The 21,782-nt window shown below is 43.1% G+C and overlaps 1 protein-coding gene across 2 annotated transcripts in view; it reads left to right on the top strand.

Moving 5' to 3' along the window:
* DDX31 (DEAD-box helicase 31) overlaps window positions 1-21,782 on the top strand; it is a 78,370-nt gene that overhangs the window by 18,194 nt on the left and 38,394 nt on the right. For both annotated transcript variants that reach the window (XM_058524364.1, XM_058524366.1), the window contains exons 10-14: window positions 287-406; window positions 518-624; window positions 1,548-1,783; window positions 2,550-2,726; window positions 6,191-6,250. In XM_058524364.1, the coding sequence (XP_058380347.1) occupies window positions 287-406; window positions 518-624; window positions 1,548-1,783; window positions 2,550-2,726; window positions 6,191-6,250 (700 nt within the window). The remainder of the gene's footprint in view (window positions 1-286; window positions 407-517; window positions 625-1,547; window positions 1,784-2,549; window positions 2,727-6,190; window positions 6,251-21,782) is intronic.

Here is a 21,782-nt window from a genome sequence, read left to right as displayed (position 1 = left end):
TGAGGGGCATTGGATTATATAGTTAAGATTCCATTCAAAGTTAAGGTTTTATGTTTTACTATAATTTGAGATCTTAACAATTACATTTTACAGGAGAGAGAAACTTCAAAGGAAAATTAAAACTCAAATATATTATTGTATCCATTTGTCATTATATTTGTCATGATTTCAAGTTGTGGCACATTTGTGCTAGACATGAATCTGTCTCCTTTGCCTCTTCCCTGTGTTTTCTACCGATACAGCCCCACTTGATTTACTTTCTTTTATGATATATAATTTTAAACAGACTCCGCAAAGGAATAAATATCCTTATCTCAACTCCTGGACGTCTGGTGGATCATATAAAATCCACAAAGAACATTCATTTTAGTCGGATACGGTGGCTGATTTTGGATGAAGCAGACAGGTGAGCCTTGTCCAGGAAGCATGAAAGGTAGAAGAAAAGGGCTGTTTCTACTGTCTTCATTGCAACATTTATTCTTCACGTAGATTAAAATTCCTTGTCTTGAAACCACAGAATCTTGGATTTGGGTTTTGAAAAGGATATCACAGTGATACTCAATGCTGTAAACGCCGAGTGCCAGAAACGACAGAACGTCTTGCTGTCGGCAACACTCACGGAAGGTGAGTTGAAAAGAAACGCTCTTTGTTGTTAATGGAGAGGAAGGGTTGTGATTGCCACCCACTGAGAGCAGCGTTCTTGTCCTGAAGATGGTGACCTCTATTCAAGTGCCTTTTCTAGTGTAATCACCTACCTTTCTCCTAAAGAGATATTGATCTTTAAACAAGAAATTCTTTAAGCTCATTTCTGTCTTTCCATCCTCCTGAGATGGGAATTCTTCACTCTCTTTTATGGCTGGGAACACCAAAACTTGGAGAGTTGTATCACTCTCTACCAGAATCACCCCGCACAATGAGCCGTTGTCTGAATAACAGCGCAGCTTTCATGTTCTTGTGTCTGGTTTACTTGTTACTAGCCGCATTATGGTATGCACATACCAGATGCCATTTATGTGACCCATCAACAGCGCTCAAAGTACATTCTAAGTAACATTAATCTTAAAGAGATAATCCATGAAAAAGGGATTCTGTGCTCAAAAAATTGGGGAAATGCCACACATTACTTCCTCTTCTTGGAGATTCATGGTGCACGTTAACACAATAAAGCTCCCAAGAAGGCCTCTAAACCTGTAAAACCCTATGAGAGAATCCCATGAAACCTTTTTATCAGGGTTTTCATAACTTACTTGACCATCGAACTCTTTGTGGGTGGTGGTGGGCAGACATCTGTTAATGTCCCTTTCAGTGGTCTTCCGCAGGTCCGAGTTTGGAAACACTGGTGTGGATGGGTTGTTAGGTGTAAGAAGAAATCGATGGGTCTGCCCCCCACCAGATTGACAGTAGGGCAGATCAGTGCTGCCACTTGGTGTCGCTCATAGAGAGTTTCTTAGTGAGCCTGGATGTGTGGTGTGTGTGGGTGTGCATACGTGACAAGTTCCACAGTGTATGCTTGTCATCTCTTTTGCCTTTTTCACTTTGTATCCAAGGTGTTACACGGCTAGCTGATATCAGTTTGCATGACCCAGTCAGTATTTCTGTCCTGGATGAATGCCAAAATCAGTCTCACCCAAAGGGCAAAGCAATTCTTGAAGTCTCTCCTCCACAAACTAGTGACGAGCTGGACAGCTTTGCAATACCAGACAGTCTCGATCAGCATGTGACATTGGTGCCCAGCAAACTGAGGCTTGTCTCCCTCGCGGCCTTCATCCTGCAGAAATGCAAGGTAGGACTGGGCCCTAGACTCAGCTTGATCCAGGGAAGGATGACCTGTTTTGTTTGTGTCAGGCATTGATAGCAATGAGTTGAGAGACACAAACACACACACACGTTTTCCAACTTAATAGGTTTGTGAATGCAGACCTTAATAGATATCTTTTCAGTCAGTGGTTCTAGGGTTGTCGTAAAGAATCAGAGGTCACTGATAGCCCTTATGTTCAATGTGAAATCTGCCTTAAAGATCTTTTCTGGAACTCATACTGGGCATGTCATAGGTGGTAGAAACATGTTGGATGTGAGGCAGATATAGGGGCCTGTGCCTGTGTTTTTTAGAGAATCATAGTATTTGTATGTTTATTTACTAGATTCATGTGATAACTTTCTCTGGTATATGGGAAAATAGTAGGTAGAAGGGCTTGAGAATGAAGCTTCCAGATTTACTGCATATGCGGAGCCTCAGCTGGGTGGTATTGTGTATGGTGAGCCCTGAATGAATGAAAGGAACAGAGCTAATGTGCAACTTCACTCTAAAGTATATTTGTTTTTCTCAGATAGAGGAAACCTGTTCGAGGTTATAGCTATACCATTTTCCTTTCCTACCTTCTTTGTAGCATGGAGTATCAGTGTTATTTTGTAAAAATAATTCAAAGCTTCTGTCACCTATGTTTCCAACTCGAGGCCACCATGACTATGTATTTTAGAGAAATATTCATTTTGGTGTCACCTAATCTTAAAAACTTGTGCTTATTTTCTCCCCCTTTGTATCAATGTAGTTTGAAAAGGACCAGAAGATGATTGTCTTTTTCTCGAGTTGCGAGCTGGTGGAGTTCCATTACAACCTCTTCCTCCAGACCCTGCTGACCAGCACAGGGGCCCCGGCATCAGGGCAGTTACCATCTGCCTCCATGCGATTAAAATTCCTGCGGCTGCATGGCAACATGGAGCAGGAGGTGAGCACTAGCCTCCCCCTTGAGTGGAAACAGGAACACACCTGAGTCCCGTCGAGCTTGAACTCTTCCTCCAGGGTCAGCACTGGCTTCCCTCGCAGGCTCCACTGGGCTGGGAAAGAGCAAGCCTGAAATGGGTGACCCGCTGGAACAGAAGCATATCACACCGCTGTGTTGATGTGGGCAGGGGGGTCTATTGTTGCCGTTTGTTCTTGCTCCGGGGGCTGGTCTCTTCCACCTGAGAGAGCTCACAGTCCTGGCTTGGCCTGAATCTACCTCAACCAGCTGTTAAGGCAACAGAGTACCACTAAGTAGCTGGCACCAGGGAAGGGTTTTGCCTTTTTAGTACCCAGTGTGTAATTAGGGCTTGATGTCTTCAAATTAAGAGCATTAATGGAGCTAAATTGTGGATCCCATATGGTACTGCTGAGCACGACTGCTGTCATTGTCAACAAGATGCAGCGCTTTCTCTCTGAACACTTTTGGTTGGGAGAGGGGACTGTGTATCAAAGGGGCTTCGGGTCTCAGTTCTGTCTCAGCTCTGAGTAATATTTTTATTCAGGGAGAAGAGTGTAACATTTTCCTTATCATAGGTACTTAGCTGCATAACCCTCATTCCACTGCTGGTAAGTAGGCCATCCACTTAGGGAATCGGGGCGGAGGACAGAATGAGGTGAACTCACTGGAATTGGAAAGGAAGGACACACAGGGCTTGGAAGTAGGAGCCATTTTGTCCTCAAGGAGAAGTTACCAGGCAGCTGAGAAGACGAGGCAGAATGAGGGAAAGCGGAATGAGACTTGACTAGAGCTGGCTGAAGAATCGTAACATGTTTAGAGCTAAAAGAGATGTAATGGAGATCAAATCCAGTTCTTTTTGTTTTTGCTTTTTTTTTGTTTTAGTCGTTAAGGAAGTGGAGGCTTAGAAAAGTGAACTTGCTCATGGCCACTCAGGGACACGGCCACTTCTTTACCGAGATTATGTAGAATTTTCTGAACATTTCAGCCTTTGTGAACTTGATAAACTCTTGGTTTTTACCTTCAGGATCCCTGAATCAATCATGTCTGTTCATTTCATAATGTAATACCATTTGTGATGTTTGCTTGTTTCTTTAAACTTAATTTACTAATCCTCTGGGTCTGTTTTCATCAGAGGCATTCTGCAGGCTAGGTCTGAGGATGATGAAGGAGCCGGATATGGACTCAGAAGAATCTAGGAATTTGAATAGATCATACAGAAGATTCTGTAGTTAAATTACTTCAAACCATTTATCTCACATTATAAGAGGATAGTAATCTAGTGGGGTGTAGATAGCCATGTGCTCTGGGGGCACACTGATCTGTTCTAGTCCTGGCTCTATCCTTTACTGACTGTGTGACCTCAGGAAAGCATTAAACCTCTCTGTGCCTCAGTTTCCATGTTTCTAAAATGGAGCTGGTACTACTACCTATTTCCCAGGGTGGTTGTGACGATTCGTTGAGTGAGTGCAGATAAAGTGCTTAGTACTGGGCCTGCCGCAGAGTAAGTGCTCAGTAAATGTTAGGTGCCGTCATTGTTATTTCTCTCTCAGGAATAGTTTAATAATTGTCAATATTTTACTTATGTTGTTTTGTTATTGTGTAGCCTTCACTGCCTCCCCATGAGATGGGGCAAAGATGGGAGGGAGTGTCTGTGTACTTCGTTTTATAAGTGCTGAGGTTCAGTGTCTTGTCCCAGGCTAAGCTAAAACAGTCCCAGTCACATTTCCTGGCTTGTTACCCTGAGCATTGCTCCACATGACCTTAGTGTGGTCTCCCTAAATGATTGACCTGACCCTGACCAACTTTATGAGCGTTAGAGAGAGGATACTGTTGGAAGAAGTTGCTGCATGATGGTTGTGATGAAGGCTCAAGAGTTTGGTAGTTTTTTTCCTTACCCCAAATCTGAATACATTATGTCCAGTCTTTAAGGTATTTTGGGGGGTTTTATGGACTTCTCTGGTTTTGACTCTATAATGCCACGATTAAAAGTGACCCTTATAAAGACCATGCAGCAAACTGGGCAAATGCAGCTGTCCTTTTGAGGGTCTGAGCACCGGCTCTGGAACACAGCTCTCTGGGTTCAGATATCAGTCCAGCCCTGTACTAACTGTCTGTGCGTGTCCCTTGGGCAAGTTCCTTTACCTCTCTGTGCTCAGTTTCTTCATCTGGAAATGGGGTGGTGATGGTACCTACTCGTAGGGTGGTTATTCAGATTCGGTGAGTTCAGACGTGTAGGATAGGCCAGGGCTGGTCCATGAAAGCTCTCAATACGTGTTGGCTGCCGTCATCCACTATTCTCAGTGAGATGTACCCTCAGGTTCCAGTTATGTGACAGATACATGCACGTGAGAGACCAGAATGAGGTTCACCTCAGTGGCATAGTGGCTGTGCCAAAGCGGAAGGAGAGACTTGACTTTTTTATTTTTTCCAAGTTTTTTAAATTTAGTTATATTTCCTCTTTTTTTGATGCTGACAGATGGACATGGTCAAGTCTCAACTGCTTGCAACGCTGTGACTTAAACACACTCCGAGTGTGCCCTTTGCAGATTCACACTGAAAGCCTTTTAAGTGTACATGCCTTTTGGTCCAGCGAGTCTGCCTTTAGGAATGTACCCCAAAGGAATAATAAGCGTGTACGTGAGGACTTATCTAGAAAGATATTTATCATAGCGCTGTTTGTGATAGTGAACGATTGGAGACAACCTCAGTTGCAGTGATGGGGCATTGGTCACGTAAATGATGGTACACCCATTCAGCTGCATACTATATAGTCACGAGGGATGAGGTGGTTTTTGGATATTTATTAGCATGAAAAGATGTTCACATTCTATTGATTTGTGATAAGAGCATCTTAATAGTATAGGTAATATGATGCCATTTTAACAAAGCCACGTATTTGGTTATGTTTTATGTAGAAAGGGGCTCGGGAAACATCAAGGTGTTACCAGTGGTGGTTTGCTTTGAGTGGAGGGTTGATTTCATTGTCTTCCTTTGACTTAAATATAATTTTTCTACAGTTAAAATATATGGTTTTATAATTTTTTAGTATTTTTTTAAAATTAGTTTTTAAAAAATTGCTTCATAGCAAAGGTTGATTGGTCTTCATCTCTCTGTAGGAAAACGTGTTTAGAATCAATTCAGTAACTTGTGGCCTTTGGCCTTCCCTGCTCCAGTATTGGCCATTTCGGAAGGATGTGTGCGCCCTGGCATTGTCTTACTGAAACGGGCTGCCCTTCGAGCTCCGCTGCTTTGCCATAGTTTGAGAAGTCTAGTCCTGTAAGCAGTCTTATTAGAAGATGTGAAGAACCCACTTCTTCTTTCTTGGCAAAGCCTCTGTGTGCCTAAAAATAGTTACAGCAGAAGGAAATTGGGAAAGTTACGGGAACCTACGTGTACCTTGCTGGAATTGATCCCAGAGTTGTAAGGCCTCGTTTTCTTTGTTTTTGTAGGAAAGAACAGCAGTGTTTCAAGAATTCTCACATTCCAAAACAGGCGTCCTCCTTTGCACGGTATGTATCATTCTATACTTTGTGTGAAGATTGAAAATATCTATAATGGTGGTTGCAGTTTTCCATCTCTCAACAATTTGCCTTGAAGTCAGCCCCACAGAGAGGGGGAATACCAGGGGCCTTTGTGTGTCTGATCTCTTTGCACTTCTGGTTTGCCACCTGACTGTGCAACGGATAGCCGGCTGCCACTGTGCAGAAGACTTGGCGATTTGCTCACTAATAGTGACAGCTGTTGGTCTGAAAACGTGTGAATCTTGGCGATTTCTGTCCCCCCAAACTTGTAAATTACAGCTATCGGGAGTAATTAGAGCTGAGAAAGTCTTTCCACAACAAAATCACTCTACTTGCCTCTGCTCGTCTTCTCTTAGCGGAAAATAGATACACTTGGACAGCTTTTATTTGCTATTGTCCAAAACTATCATTTGCCCTACAATCTTCAGGGCCAGTTCCTTCGGCCTCAGTTTTTGCGGTCTTGGATAGCTGCCTCCTCCAGCACAGCACTGACCTTTTTTATGCCCATCTCTTGCGCTCATTCGAGATCGAAAACTCACACCTTTGCTCGCTCCCAAGATTAAAATACCTTCTCTGTTTGTGCCATCTTGGATGATGTAACTAAATCCCTAGCTGGTTATTTGAGAAATCCTTGTATACACAGTCATGAAATGGCACTAGAAGTTGAGTAATCCAATGAACAAGTGCTGGGTGGAAACAAAGACATTTAGCTGTTTGAATACCTGTCTAGGCCTCACTTAAGCAGTTACTTGTTTTTTGGTGAGGAAGGTTAGCCCTGAGCTAACCTCTGTTGCCCGTCCTCCTCTCTCTGCTGAGGAAGACTGTGTGGCCTAACATCCATGCCCATCTTCCTCTACTTTATATGTGGGACGTCTGCCACAGCGTGGCTTGGTAAGTGATGTGTAGGTCCACGCCCAGGATCCAAAGCTGTGAACCCCGGGCCGCCAAAGTGGAGCGTGCGAACCTAACTACTACGCCACCAGGCTGGCCCCTGTAGTTACTTTTTAAGGACCTCTTACTTTATATTCAGTTTGAAAGGTAATAGATGCTTTTCTCTTTCTAAATTTAGAGTTTTGGGGTGAGTGCAGGTTTGTTTCTTGTGTGTATATATGTATGGGCTTATACAAGTTGGCCTACCCGGTCACCTGCTTACCCTGGTGTGCTGATTCTCACACGTGTGGCAAACAGCGGCTCTGCCAACTCTGGTTGTTCTGACCTGAGAGCAGTTACTGTGGGAATGCTGGCTCCTAATGAGAGCTGTGTCTGACCAGGCAGGCCTTCCCTTTACGAAGCCCACCCACAAGTCAGATGCTTGGGTTTGCTCTAAAACCATCTTTAAATGCCGGGTCTAAAGTGAAGACAACTCCAAATCATCTACTTGATAAAGAAATTTGTCAAAAGTCCGTATCATGTCCAATAATTCTTTCTGGAACCTGACTCCTTCCTGTCTCCTCTTTCCCCCCTGTCCTCCTTGCTCCTTACCCCGCAGCCAAGCAGGCCCCTCTTTTAGCTCTTTGAATGTGTCATTCTTGCTTTTTCTGGCCTTGGGGCCTTGGTGCGGATATTCCCTCTGCATGGGACACCCTACCCTGACTTTGACCCTTACGTAGGTCTCAGCTTAAAGTTCCTTTTTTTTTTTTTATTTTTTATTTATTTTTTTTTTTGTGAGGCGATCAGCCCTGAGCTAACATCCGCCAATCCTCCTCTTTTTTTTGCTGAGGAAGACGGCCCTGGGCTAACATCGGTGCCCATCTTCCTCCACTTTATATGGGACGCCGCCACAGCATGACTTACCAAGCAGTGCGTCGGTGCGCGCCCGGGATCCGAACCAGCGAACCCCGGGCCGCCGCAGCGGAGCGCGCGCACTTAACCGCTTGCGCCACCGGGCCGGCCCCTAAAGTTCCTTTTTTTTTCAGGAAACAGACTGCTGAGCCCCAGTTCTTCTTCATTAGGCACTCCCAGTGCACCTGCATTACTTTATAATGCTCATCATACTGGGTCTAGGTGTCTTCCACCAGATCACTAGCTCACGAAGATAGGGGCTGCGCAGTTCTGTCACAGTGTCTGGCATGGAGCAGGCGCACAGTAGGCACTTGGTGTTTGTGGATTGAATGGGTAGATAGTTTGGGACCAGGAAACTCAATGTTGAAAACCACCAGTGACAGAGAGGCTGAGATTGATATACTTGCCCATTGGGAATAAGTTCACTTTTTCATATATATGGTGCTATCTCAAGAGTGAGTGTTGTAGATTGTCTGTATTGAAACAGAAGGCGGTAGGAACCTGTGTTATGTTGGAGTTTGGGTTAAGATCTAAACAAAATGTCGTCCCCCCACCACAAAGGCCCAGTAGATAGTTGTATGTCATAGCTGCACACCCTTCTTAGTTGCTGTATGTGGGACGCGGCCTCAGCATGGCCGGAGAAGCGGTGCGTCAGTGTGCCCCCGGGATCGAACCCGGGCCACCAGCAGCGGAGCGCGCACACTTAACAGCTAAGCCACAGGGCCAGCCCTAAACAAAATGTTTTATCTTTGATCCTTAAGATGCAGGATTGTCCTTGGTGGGAAATTGTCGAGTCTCTTGGTGTACAAATGCCACTGTGTTTTACAGACATGGGTGAGCTCTAAGTCTCAAAGAAAACTCCAGGTATTTGAAGTTCAATTTTTTGGTTTGTTTTGGTTTTGGTTTTCATTTTTTAGTAGCTCTACACGGAAGAAAAGATAATTCTGAAATGTAATTCTCAATGGGGTCAAAAGCATCGATGACTTTCCTTGTTCTGTCTGGCTGGTACCTGTAGGCAAGTGATGTCAGCTAGACAAGAGAGTGCCATTGACTTGGCAAAGCAAAGCACCCCTCATGCCCTGCCCCCTGCCAGTCCTGGGTGCCCCATGGAAAACAAACTCTCACTTGCCCACAGTCAGATTTCTCGAAAACCTCTTGGGCCATGTTCATTTGCTTGTCCAGGTCACTTCCAATACACTGATCCTCTGCCAGTCTCATCTTTTCTTTACTCTGCATGAAGACTGCCGGAGAAGAGCTCGGTGGGGGCTCATTTCCCTCCATTTCTAAGCCAGGATACGAGCAGCTTGTCTGGGGATGAGAAGTTCTTCATTCGCTCTCTCAGGATTCCTCCTGCCTCTGCCATGTATGTTTGCTTTAGCCTGACACTTCTGGCGTTTGAGAGCTGTGGGGCACATGAGACATGCTGTAATAGATCATGCCTGGGTTGGGGGAGATATTGTCACTCTGCATCCTTTTCAGCAGCCTGTTGCTTGCCAGGCTCTCTGAGTGCTCTCCAGGAGCCTCCGTAGTGTTAATGAGGAACGGGACCACGTCAGGACGAGGCAGATGGAGAACTGGCTTCTTTTGATAAAGAGGAATCATGTTGTTAATTGTTGGCGTGGGGATTTTTCCCCTTTATACCATATTTTTTGCTATTTTGATTTATCATCCCAGGATCCTTTTAACGAGGCCAGAAGACTGAATGTCTCTATGGAAAGTTGGGAACTGTGGTGTAACCAGACAAAAGCTTACAATTACTTTATTTCCTTTACTGCTAGAAAATCCCTTCTCCCACCCCATTTCCTCCCTGCTATCTTTCCTGTTATTAGGGACAGTTAAGGTATGCATATGCTTGTGTGCACGTGTGTGTGTGTTTTCTTTCATCTTAATTATAAACGTCTTAAAAGCAAGGACCTTTTTAATTCCATGCACCTCTTTCAGGACCTGATACATGGCTCTTGATACTGTGGGTTCTCAATAAACACGTGACCACGGTGAGGTGGAGTCTAGGTAGAGGTAAAGGGTAGTTGGGAAGGAGAGACCAGTTTGTGAAAGAGAAGTCTTTACATATCTAAAACGTAATTTTGTGTCCTCTAGAAAATTAGATCTAAGAAGAAGCCAAGTGAAGGAGGGAAGCAGGAAGGAGTCATTTGAAAGTTCAAAGCCCACTTTCCCAAATAGAATTAAGAAATCAAAAGAATCAGATATAGGGTGTTGGATTATCTACAAAATATTTCCTACAGTTGTGAAGAAATCACCCTAAGTGGAAGGAAGGGGATGTGGTTTTTAACACCATTGTTATGTTGATGAGTTGATAAAGAGAAATACCACTGAGTGACTGGAAATTGGTATTTCCAAGCTATCTCTGGTTTTAAGGCTGACACTAGGCTTTCTGTTGGTGCATGTGGTGCTCCCTGGTTGTCCCTGGATAAGTGCAGTGCAGTCACCTTGTCCCCAGCAAGGAGAGGCACCTGCAGCTCCACCTGGGTCTGCTGGCTGATTATCCGTTGGGATATATCGTGGTTGTCCAGCACATGCTTTCTTTTCCAGAAGATACCTAAATCATCTGTGCTGCTTTCCTCCACTGTCTCTTTTTTTGTTTTTTTTTTTTGCTTGAAGCAAACTGTTATGTCTGTGCAGTTCTTAATTTCCTCTCCTCCTAGGGAATTTCCACCGTGCCAGGAGGCTACGAGACAAAGGAGTGAGGCTGTGCGAGGCACAAGAATGTCAATTCACTACCCAAAATAAGTGGAGACTTTCTTGGTTTTCTCTGGGGTAGCTTTTTAGGTAAAGTTGATCTTTTCTCCTTTATTTCATTAGTGTTAATGGCAGGATCATTTGGAGATGGTTGGCTGTTTACTCCATTACGCTAACTCATGTTGCCAGTTTTTTGGCGGCTCCAGCCAAGATCTCTCGCCTCTGACAGCTTCTGCACTCTCTCCTTCCTCCTCTGATTACGCAGCCCAATCTGTCACCCGGACAACGGGGGCCTGTACCCCGCTGATGGCTTTCCACACACGGCAATAATGACTTTTGGCAGGCCGGGAAGGTGGCAGAGGCGAATTTGCTGCGTCCCTTGCTCAGAGAGGCGGCAGGCCCCCTCTCCCTGTTAGTAAAAGCACTTTGTGAGGTTCTTGGGTAAATAAATGAGTCATTTTAATCCAACTGACAGGCTGGCACCTGAGCAAGCTGCCTTCCATCTGTACTCCTTGGTCTCATGGAGGCAGCCAATTGTCAAGCCCAGGGCCTTCAAGGCCTCGCTGTCGAGTGTCTTTCAGAACTGACTTTAGCAATTCTTTTGCCCTAATTAGGTTAAAAGAATACAGTTGGGCTGGATCTAAGTTCTAAGGGTGGACAGGGAACTGAAGCCTTCGCTGAATCTTTGGCAGGTCATTTTCCTGTGATCTGGTGCAGCTGGTTGACGGCATTCCAGGAAGATTGAGCAGTCTCCTGCTTCTCTGTGTCCTCTGCCCAGGTGGGGTGAATGAGGTGTGAGGGAGAAAGAGAGTGAAGAGGCTTTTAAATCACTGCCTAATTGCCACCATACCAAGTCTTACTTCATCATGAAGTGGAATAGATTTATAATTCTCAAAACACTTTTGGCCTACACTGTCTCATTTGATATTCACAACAGCCTCATGAGATAAATAGGGTAGATCTTATAGTCATTTTATAGGTGGGTAAACTGAGGCTCAGAGAGCTGAGTTGACTTGCCCAGATCGTATGGCTTGGAGTACAGTTCTCTCTGTTCCCTTATTATAAGATTATTCGTTTCTCCTATTCTCTGTGGTAGCCTCGGCTGAGACTAGGAAGAAGTACTTAAAGAAATAGCCAGATTGAGTCCAAGCAGTGGTTGGCTGTCAGTGAGGTTCCCCTACCCTACCCCAAGAAGTAGTGGGAGGTGGGAAGATTGTATCTCAGCCAGTTGTTCTGAGCTAGATCGCCCACTTGGGAAATAGGACCTTGAACCATCCCAGTGAGAGGCTCTTGGTATTCTTCCTAATGCACTCTTTCAGCGTGTTTGTACTCCGAGTGAATTTCATGAACATCATTTGCTGTTTTAGAGTTTTATATGTGTTTCTTGGTTGAATTTACTAAACCAATGAGTGGTAAATTTTTTACAAAGCTGTCTGTAAAGCTCAGGCAGTCCGTTGTCTACACACGTCTCCCACTGCAGAGCACTCAAATAAAATAAATCATTTCTTAACAAGAACTTAGCAGATTGAAGAAGCCGTCAGTTTTTCTAAAGACGTCAACCATGGGTAGTATAGAAAGTAGTTCCTGCTCCCCTTCAGATAGAGCACACTCGAAATTGTGTTCTCAGAGCCATCGGCTCTGGAACATCAGCCTTCAGCTTTCAGGGCGTGTGGGAGCTGTCTGAAAACACTTCATGGGCGCTCGACACACTGTTAGTACATTAAACTTCTGCTTAACAGTTTATAAATGCAGCCTAGCCACCATTCAGAGGAAACCAGCAAATCACAGATGTAATCAGAGTGAAGGCAGACAAATCCTGACTCACCCTCAGTGGTCCTTCTGAGTGAGTTAGATGATGGTGGGACATATCTTCCTTGGGTCCTGCCTCTAATCCTGGGGGATAGGAAATGATTGTTTTAACCTACTTCTTGCAGAAACTTTGCATAAGATTATTTTTCAAAAACACTTTATACATATAAATCCTTAGTGATACTTAAAAGTGAGGAGAGAGGGAGGAGAGCTGTCCTTTACAGAAGAATGCCAGCGATCAAATGGAAGTAACGAATGATAGACATACAAAGTCATCATTTTGCAGCCGTCAGGGTAAGAACTGATAGGGACAAGCAGCATCAATAGATGCTACAACTATTGGGCAAAAGGTTTTGGGAAACAGTCTCAAAGTTTCGCTCCCCAGTTTACTTATTAGTTACAAAGAAGAAAGGTACCTATACGATGGAGAGAGCTGGTGGACGGCACTCACTCCAGTGATTGAACATAGCATCACCAGGATGCTATGGACATACTGCCCTAGTGCATCTCCCTGTATCATAACACTCACAAGTATACACCACCCTGGTGTCTTTCTGCCAGAATACTTCACCTTAGTCTTACCATGAGGAAACAGACAAATCCAGATTCTGGGGTGTTCCTCAAGACACCTGGACTCTTCAACATTGAAAGTTAATCGAAAAACTAAATAAGTCAATAAAGGGCAGGGATACCATTCTAGATTAAGGAAGTCTAGAGGAATATAATAAAAATAGGATGCATGATCTATGATTCAATCCTGGATTGGGACAGAATAACAACTATAAAAGTTATCTTCAGTACAGTTGGGGAAATTTGAAAATGGACTGATCATTAGAAAATAAGGTTATTTAATATTAAATTTTTTTTTATTGTGAAATTTTTGTTGTACATTATTGTTTATCAGTCACCATATAAGTGCATCCCTCCACCCCTTGTGTCCACCACCCACCCCTCTAGCCCCTGGTAACCACCAGACAGTTCTATCTGTGCATGTGTTGGTTTATCTTCCACATATGAGTGAAATCATGCCCTGTTTGTCTTTCTCTTTCTGGCTTATTTCACTTAGCATAATACTCTCCAGGTCCATCCATGTTGTTGCAAATGGGACGGTTTTGTCTGTCTTTATGGCTGAGTAGTATTCCATGGTATATATGTACCACATCTTCTTTATCCATTCATCAGTCGAGGGACACGTGGGTTGCTTCCATGTCTTGGCTATAGTGAATAATGCTGCGATGAACATAGGGGTGCATAAGCCTCTTTGGATTGTTGATTTCAGGTTTGTTGGGTAGATACCCAGTAGTGGGATAGCTGGATCATAAGGTGTTTCTATTTTTAATTTTTTGAGGAATCTCCATACTGTTTTCCATAGAGGCTGCACCAGTTTGCATTCCCACCAGCAGTGGATTAGGGTTCCCATTTCTCCACAGCCTCTCCAGCATTTGTTGCTTTTTGTCTTGGTGATTATAGCCATTCTAACGGGTGTAAGGTGATATCTTAGTGCGGTATTGATTTGCATTTCCCTGATGACTAGTGATGTTGAGCATCTTTTCATGTGCCTATTGGCCATCTGTATATCTTCTCTGGAGAAGTGTCTGTTCATTTCCTCTGCCCATTTTTTGATTGGGTTGTTTGTTTTTTTGTTATTCAGTTGTGTGAGTTCTTTATATATTATGGAGATTAATCCCTTGTCAGACATACGGTTTGCAAATATTTTTTCCCAGCTGGGGGGTTCCCTATTCATTTTGATCCTGGTTTCATTTGCCTTGTAGAAGCTCTTTAATTTGATGAAGTCCCATTTGTTTATTTTTTCTTTTGTTTCCCTTGTCTGAGTAGACATGGAATTCAAGAAGATCCCTTTATGGCTGATGGCAAGTAGTGTACTACCTGTATTTCCTCCAGGAGTTTTATAGTTGCAGGTCTCACCTTCAGGTCTTTGATCCATTTTGAGTTAATTTTTGTGTATGGCGAAAGAAGGTGGTCTACTTTCAATCTTTTGCACGTGGCTGTCCAGTTTTCCCAGCACCATTTATTGAAGAGACTTTCCATTCTCCACTGTATGTCCTTAGCTCCTTTGTCAAAGATTAGCTGCCCATAGATATGAGGTTTTATTTCTGGACTTTCAATTCTGTTCCATTGATCTGTATGTCTGTTTTTGTACCAGTGCCATGCTGTTTTAATTACTATGTAGTATGTTTTGAAGTCAGGGATTATGATGCCTCCAGCCTTGTTCTTCTTTTTCAGGATTGCTTTAGCTATACGGGGTCTTTTGTTGCCCCATATGAATGTTAGTATCCTTTGTTCTATTTCTGTGAAGAATGTCCTTGGGATTCTGATTGGGGTTGCATTGAATCTGTAGAGTGCTTTAGGTGGTATGGACATTTTAACTATGTTTATTCTTCCAATCAACGTGCATGGAATATTTTTCCATTTCTTTATGTCATCATTGATTTCGCTCAATAATGTCTTATAGTTTTCATTGTATTGGTCTTTCACTTCCTTGGTTAAATTTACTCCTAGATATTTTATTCTTTTTGTTGCAATTGTAAATGGGATTGTCTTCTTGAGGTCTCTTTCTGTTAGTTCATTGTTGGTATATAGAAATGCAACTGATTTCTGTAAGTTGATTTTGTACCCTGCTACTTGGCTGTAGTTGTTGATTATTTCTAATAGTTTTCCAATGGATTCTTTAGGGTTTTCTATATATAAGATCATGTCATCTGCAAACAGTGAGAGTTTCACTTCTTCGTTGCCTATTTGGATTCCTTTTATTCCTTTTTCTTGCCTAATTGCTCTGGCCAGAACCTCCAGTACTGTGTTGAATAAGAGTGGCGAGAGTGGGCACCCTTGTCTTTTCCCTGTTTTCAGAGGGATGGCTTTCAGTTTTTCCCCATTGAGTATGATGTTGGCTGTGGGTTTGTCATATCTGGCCATTATTATGTTAAGGTACTTTCCTTCTATACCCATTTTGTTGAGAGTTTTTATCATAAGTGGATGTTGGATCTTGTCAAAAGCCTTCTCTGCATCTATTGAGATGATCATGTGGTTTTGTTCCTCGTTTTGTTAATGTGGTGTATCACATTGATTGATTTGTGGGTGTTGAACCATCCCTGCGTCCCTGGTATAAATCCCACTTGATCATGGTGTATGATCTTTTTAATGTATTGCTGTATTCGGTTTGCCAATATTTTGTTGAGGATTTTTGCATCTATGTTCATCAGGGATATTGGTCTGTAGTTTTCCTTCTTAGTATTGTCTTTGCCTGGCTTTGGTATCAGGGTGATGTTGGCCTCGTAGAATGTGTTGGGAAGTGTTCCAGCTTCCTCTATTTTTTGGAATAGTTTGAGAAGGATAGGTATTAAGTCTTCTTTGAATGTTTGGTAAAATTCTCCAGAGAAGCCATCTGGTCCTGGACTTTTATTTTTTGGGAAGTTTTTGATTACTGTTTCAATCTCTTTACTTATGATTGGTCTATTCAGGTTCTCTATTTCTTCTTGATTCAGTTTTGGAAGGTTGTATGAGCCTAGGAATTTACCCATTTCTTCTAGATTGTCCAATTTGTTGGAATATAGTTTTTCATAGTATTCTCTTATAATCTTTTGTATTTCTGTGGTATCTGTTGTACTTTCTCCTTTTTCATTTCTAATTTTGTTTATTTGAGCCTTCTCTCTCTTTTTCTTGGTGAGTCTGGCTAAGGGTTTGTCAATTTTGTTTATCCTCTCAAAGAACCAGTTTTTTGTTTCATTGATCCTTTCTACTGTTTTCTTAATTTCAATTTCTTTTATTTCTGCTCTAATTTTTATTATTTCCCTCCTTCTGCTGACTTTAGGCTTTGTTTGATCCTCTTTTTCTAATTCTGTTAGGCGTAGTTTGAGGTTGCTTATTTGGGCTTTTTCTTGTTTGTTAAGGTGGGCCTGTATTGCTATGAGTTTCCCTCTCAGGATCGCTTTTGCTGCATCCCATATGAGTTGGTACGGTGTATTTTCATTTTCATTTGTCTCCAAATATGCTTTGATTTCTCCTTTAATTTCATCAATGATCCATTGGTGGTTTCGTAGCATGTTGTTGAGTCTCCACAGCTTTGTCACTTTCCCGGTTTTTTCCTTGTAGTTGATTTCTAACTTCATGGCATTATTGTCTGAAAAGATGCTTGTTATGATTTCAATCTTCTTAAATTTATATAAGCATGCCTTGTTTCCCAAAATATGGTCTATTCTTGAGAATGTTCTATGCGCGCTTGAGAAGAAAGTGTAATCTGCTGTGTTTGGATGGAATGCTCTGTATATATCTGTTAAGTCCATCTCATCTAGTTTTTTGTTTAGGTCCATTATTTCCTTATATATTTTCTGTCTGGATGATCTGTCCATTGATGAGAGTGGGTTGTTAAGATCCCCTACTATTATTGTGCTGTTGTTAATATATCCTTTTAGGTTTGTTAATAGTTGCTTTATGTACCTTGGTGCTCGTGTATTGGGCACATATATATTTAAAAGTGATATGCCCTCTTGGTAGAGTGTCCCTTTTATCATTATATAATGCCCCTCTTTGTCTCTCATTACCTGTTTTATCTTGAAGTCAACTTTGTCTGATATAAGTATGGCAACACCTGCTTTCTTTTGTTTGCCATTAGCTTGGAGTGTTGTCTTCCGTCCTTTCACTCTGAGCCTGTGTTTGTCTTTAGAGCTGAGATGAGTTTCCTGGAGGCAGCGTATTGTTGGGTCTTGTTTTTTAATCCATCCCACCACTCTGTGTCTTTTGATTGAAGAGTGCAGTCCATTTACATTTAGGGTAATTATTGATACATGGGGGCTTGTTGTTATTTTATCACTCTTTTTCAGGTTCTTTTGCATTTCTTTTGTTTCTCGCCCCATGTGTTTCGGACTACCAATGCAGTGTGCTAATTCTATGGGAGTTCTCTTAGTTTTCTCTTTCTTTATCGTATGTGATTCTGTTGTGATTATTTGGTTAGTGGTTACCAGGAGGTTTGTATAAAAAAACTTGTGGATGTGATAGTCCATTTTTTGATGGCCTCTTATTCCCTTAGACTAAGTCGATTCGATCCCTTTCCTCTTCCCCTTGTATGTTATTGTTGTCACATCTTATTCCTTCCTTTGTTGTGAGTTTGTGTTTAACGTGATGAGGTTATATTTATGCTTGGTGCTTACCTTCCCTTGATCTTTGGTTTTATACTTAAGTGTTTGCTAATCCGTTTTGATAGAGGACTGCAATTTTTCTGGTTTTGTCGACCTATTTTCCTCCTCGTTCAAAACTTTGAATCCCCTTTCTCTTTTTTTCCTCAGGGATGAGGGCCTTCTTGAGCACTTCTTGTAGTGGGGGTCTTGTGGCAATGAACTCCCTTAGCTTTTGTTTATCTGGGATAGTTATTATTTCTGCATCATATCTGAAGGATATTTTTGCTGGATAGAGTATTCTTGGCTGCAAGTTTTTGTCCTTCAGAATTTTGAATATATCATTCCACTCTCTCCTAGCCTGTAAAGTTTCTGTCGAGAAATTGGCTGAGAGCCTGATAGGAAATCCTTTGTATGTTATTTTTTTTTTTGTCTAGCTGCCGTTAATATTTTTTCTTTGTCATTGACTTTTGCCAGCTTTACTACTATATGCTTTGGAGAGGGTCTTTTTGTATTGATATATTTAGGAGATCTATTGATATCATTCACTGGTATTTCCACCTCCTTCCCCAGATTTGGGAATTTCTCAGATATTATTTCTTTGAACAAGTTCTCTGCTCCTTTTTCCCTCTCTTCTCCCTCTGGAATACCTATAATCCTTATGTTGGATTTCCTAATTGAGTCAGATATTTCTTGGAGAGTTTCTTCATTTCTTTTTAGTCTTAGTTCTCTCTCCTCCTCCATCTGGAGCACTTCTGCATTGCTTTCCTCAATACTGCTAATTATTTCCTCCATATTATCAGCTCTGGTGCTTAAGGCTTCCAGATTTTTCTTTATCTCCTCTGTTGTGTTTTTCATCTCTAAGATTTCTGATTGTTTTTTTTTTATGGTTTCAGTCTCTTTTGTGAAGAAACTCCTGATTTCACTGAATTGTCTGTCTGTGTTTTCTTGTATTTCATTAAGCTTTTTTATGATGGCTCTTTTGAATTCTCTGTCATTAAGGTTATACATTTCTGTGCTTTCTCGGGTTGACTTCTGGGTGCTTCTCATTTTCCTTTTGGTCTGGAGATTTAATATATTTTTGCGTGGTGCCTGTTGGTGTTGGCTTACCTTTCCTCATAGTGAAAATATATGGTCACAGTTTCCTCTTGCTGCCGCTCGCTGGGGGTCAAGGGCTGTGTATTCTGGCCTGCCTCAATCCGTGGGCACTCTCTTCGGCCCCTGGGTGATCTGCAGTGTGGCTGAGTGGACGCTGCTGGAGGGGAAGTGTGGAAACAGCTGGAGCTGGAGCGCAGCTAGGCCAAAGCAGCTGGGGCTCAGGTGCGGGTGGGTTGAAGCAGCTGCAGCTGAAGTGCCGCTGGGCCAAAGAAGCTGGAACTGGAGAGCACTGGGCAAAAGACGCTGGAACTGGAACGTGCTGAGCCGAAGAAGGAGGAGCTGGAGCGCCGCTGGGTGGAAGAAGCTGGAACTGGAGTGCCCTGGGCCGAGGAAGCCGGAACTGGAGTGTGCTGGGCAGAAGAAGCTGGAACTGGAGTGCGATGGGCTGAAGTTGCTGGCGCCAAGTCAGCTGTAGCCTGCGCACAGACCAAGCCGAAGCAGCTGGAGCCAGGGGAGGGGGGGCGGTCAAGCTGAAGGAGCTGGGGGTAGGGCACGTTCCAGCCAAAAGAGCTGGGGCCGTGGCACAGTGGAGCCGGGGAAGCTGGGGCCGTGGCTTGGTCCAGCTAGAGCAGCTGGGTCTGTGGCGTGGTGGGGACTAAGCTGCCACTGCCTCTGGTGCAGGGGTGCAGGCTCGACCCACTGCTGGTCGGGCTGGGCCCCTGGGCTGCTGCCTCTGGGGACGGGGCCGAGCTGAAGTGCCACTGTGCTGAAGCGCCACTTGGGCAGTCCGGGTAGGGGAGCTGCGCTTACTTTCGCCTTCCCGATCTCAGAGGTTTCTCACCTCGCTGTCGTTCTCTGCTCTCCTAAGGGGCTAGCTTGTTGAAACTACCCTTGCAACAGTTCCGCTCCCTTCGTAGGCAGATGCCCTCGGGCTGTGAGGGGTCTTGGCGAGCCGCCCCTCCCCCTCCTCTGAGAGCCGCATGGTCTCAGTCTCTGGGTCGCAGTCCTTGGGGAAGGAAGGGAGCTCCTCTTACTACCTCCTTCCACTTACTCTGGAGATTCCAGCACCTCAGTCCTCGGGTGTACGCCTGCCTGGGTGCCTCAGGCGTCTCCTGTGTTGTGTGAATAGCTTCTGTTGGAATATGAATATCCTTTTCGTCTTAGAGGGGGAGAGTTCAGTGGGGGAAGCTCACTGTGCCATGATGCTGATGTCACTCTCTCAATATTTAATTTCTTAGGTATGATAATGGTGTTGTGATTATATAAAAGAATGTCCTTTTACTTAGGGATGCATGCTAAAGTATTTAAGGGTAAAACGTCATGACATTTGCAACTTACTTTCAGATGGTTCAGAAAAACGTTTGTGTATAGAGAGAAAAAGAGAAAGCAGATGTGCCAAAGATCAGCAATTGCTGAATCTAGATGAAGGATATACAGATGCTCACTGTACCATTCTTCCAACTTTTCTATAGGTTTAAATTTTTCTAAATAAAAATTTGGGAATAATATGCATCCATTGTTAAATAAAAAACAAAGCAACAACACAGGAACATGCAAAGAGAAAAGTAAAAATCACCCCACTTCCTCTACCTAGAGATAACCACAGTGGACAGATTTGGTGAACCTCCTTCCAGGTAGTGGTTCTCAGTTTATCTATTGATCTATCTGTCCATTTATCTGTCAATTTAATGTGTGTTTTTGTTGCTCTCTCTTTTTTTTTGGCTGAGGAAGATTAGCACTGAGCTAACATCTGTGCCCATCTTCCTCTACTTTGTATGTGAGTTGCCGCCACAGCATAGCTGACGAGTGGCACAGGTCCACGCCCAGGATCTGAACCTGGGCCGCTGAAGCAGAGCGCCCCGAAGGCCACGGGGCTGGCCTCTTGCCCTCCTTGAATTTTTTGGTGGAAGAAACCAGACCATTTGTCCTTTGAAATACCCCACGTTCCAGATTTGGCTCATTGTGTCTTCTTAGTGGGGTTGAACTTGTTCCTCTCTCCCCCACATTTCCTCTACACAAGCAGTTAGGTCTAGACACTTGTTTAGATTCAGGTTAGGGTTTTGTTTTTGTTTTGGCAAGAACCTGCCCTAGGTGATACTCTGTCCTTCCTACTGCTGGACAGCTGATTGGCTTACTTTTTAATTATGTCAAACATGGTCTCAGAGTCAAAATGATAAAGGTCCTCGAACGGAAGTCTGGCTTCCCTCCTTGTCCCTTCACCCTGTTCTCTTCCTGCCCCTATAGGTAACTATTTCTGTGAGCTTTTGGGTTTTTCCCTCCATTGTTTCTTTTTGAAATATGAGCAAATATATTTGTATTTCCCCCATTTCTTACACAAAAGCATACTATATACATTCAAAATAAATCCTAGAGATTTTCCATATCAGTACGTGGGAGTCTTCATTCCTTTTTTTTTTGTAGCTGTTTAATACTCTATTATATGGGGTAGGTATTGCCATATTTTATTCAACCCGTCTCCTGCTAGACATGGGGTTTTTATCAGACCCGCGATTACAAATAGTGCTGAAATGAATAGCCTTGTACATTTATTATTTTGTACTTTTGCCATTGTATCTTTGAGATGGATTTCTAGAAGTGAGATTGCTCTAGGTCAAAAGGCAAGTGTGTATGTAATTTTGCTGGATATTCCAAATTCCCTGCCATAGGGGTTTGTGCTGTTTTGCTTTCCCACTAGCACATATGAGGGACATGGCATCTTTTTTTGATGGTGGAGCAGTGTAATATAATATGGTCTTGGAAAAGTAAAGCAGACCTCGATTTGAGGGCTGCCTCTGCTTCTTAGCTGTGTGTCCCTGGATAAATTACTTAATCTCTCTGAACTTTGGTTTCCTCTCTGTCAAATGGGAGTAATAGTTGTTTTGAAGATCACTCAAAATAATGCAGGTAAAATGCTCCACACAATGTCTGGTGTATAGTAACTGCTCAGTAAATGTTGACTGGGGATATTCTTATTATGACTGTTACACTTGAAGATGAATGCCAAG

The sequence above is a fragment of the Diceros bicornis genome, chromosome 28 (assembly GCF_020826845.1).
Source record: "Diceros bicornis minor isolate mBicDic1 chromosome 28, mDicBic1.mat.cur, whole genome shotgun sequence".
In the NCBI taxonomy this organism is placed as follows: Eukaryota; Metazoa; Chordata; class Mammalia; order Perissodactyla; family Rhinocerotidae; genus Diceros; species Diceros bicornis.
This window is presented reverse-complemented; position numbering and strand designations above follow the sequence as displayed.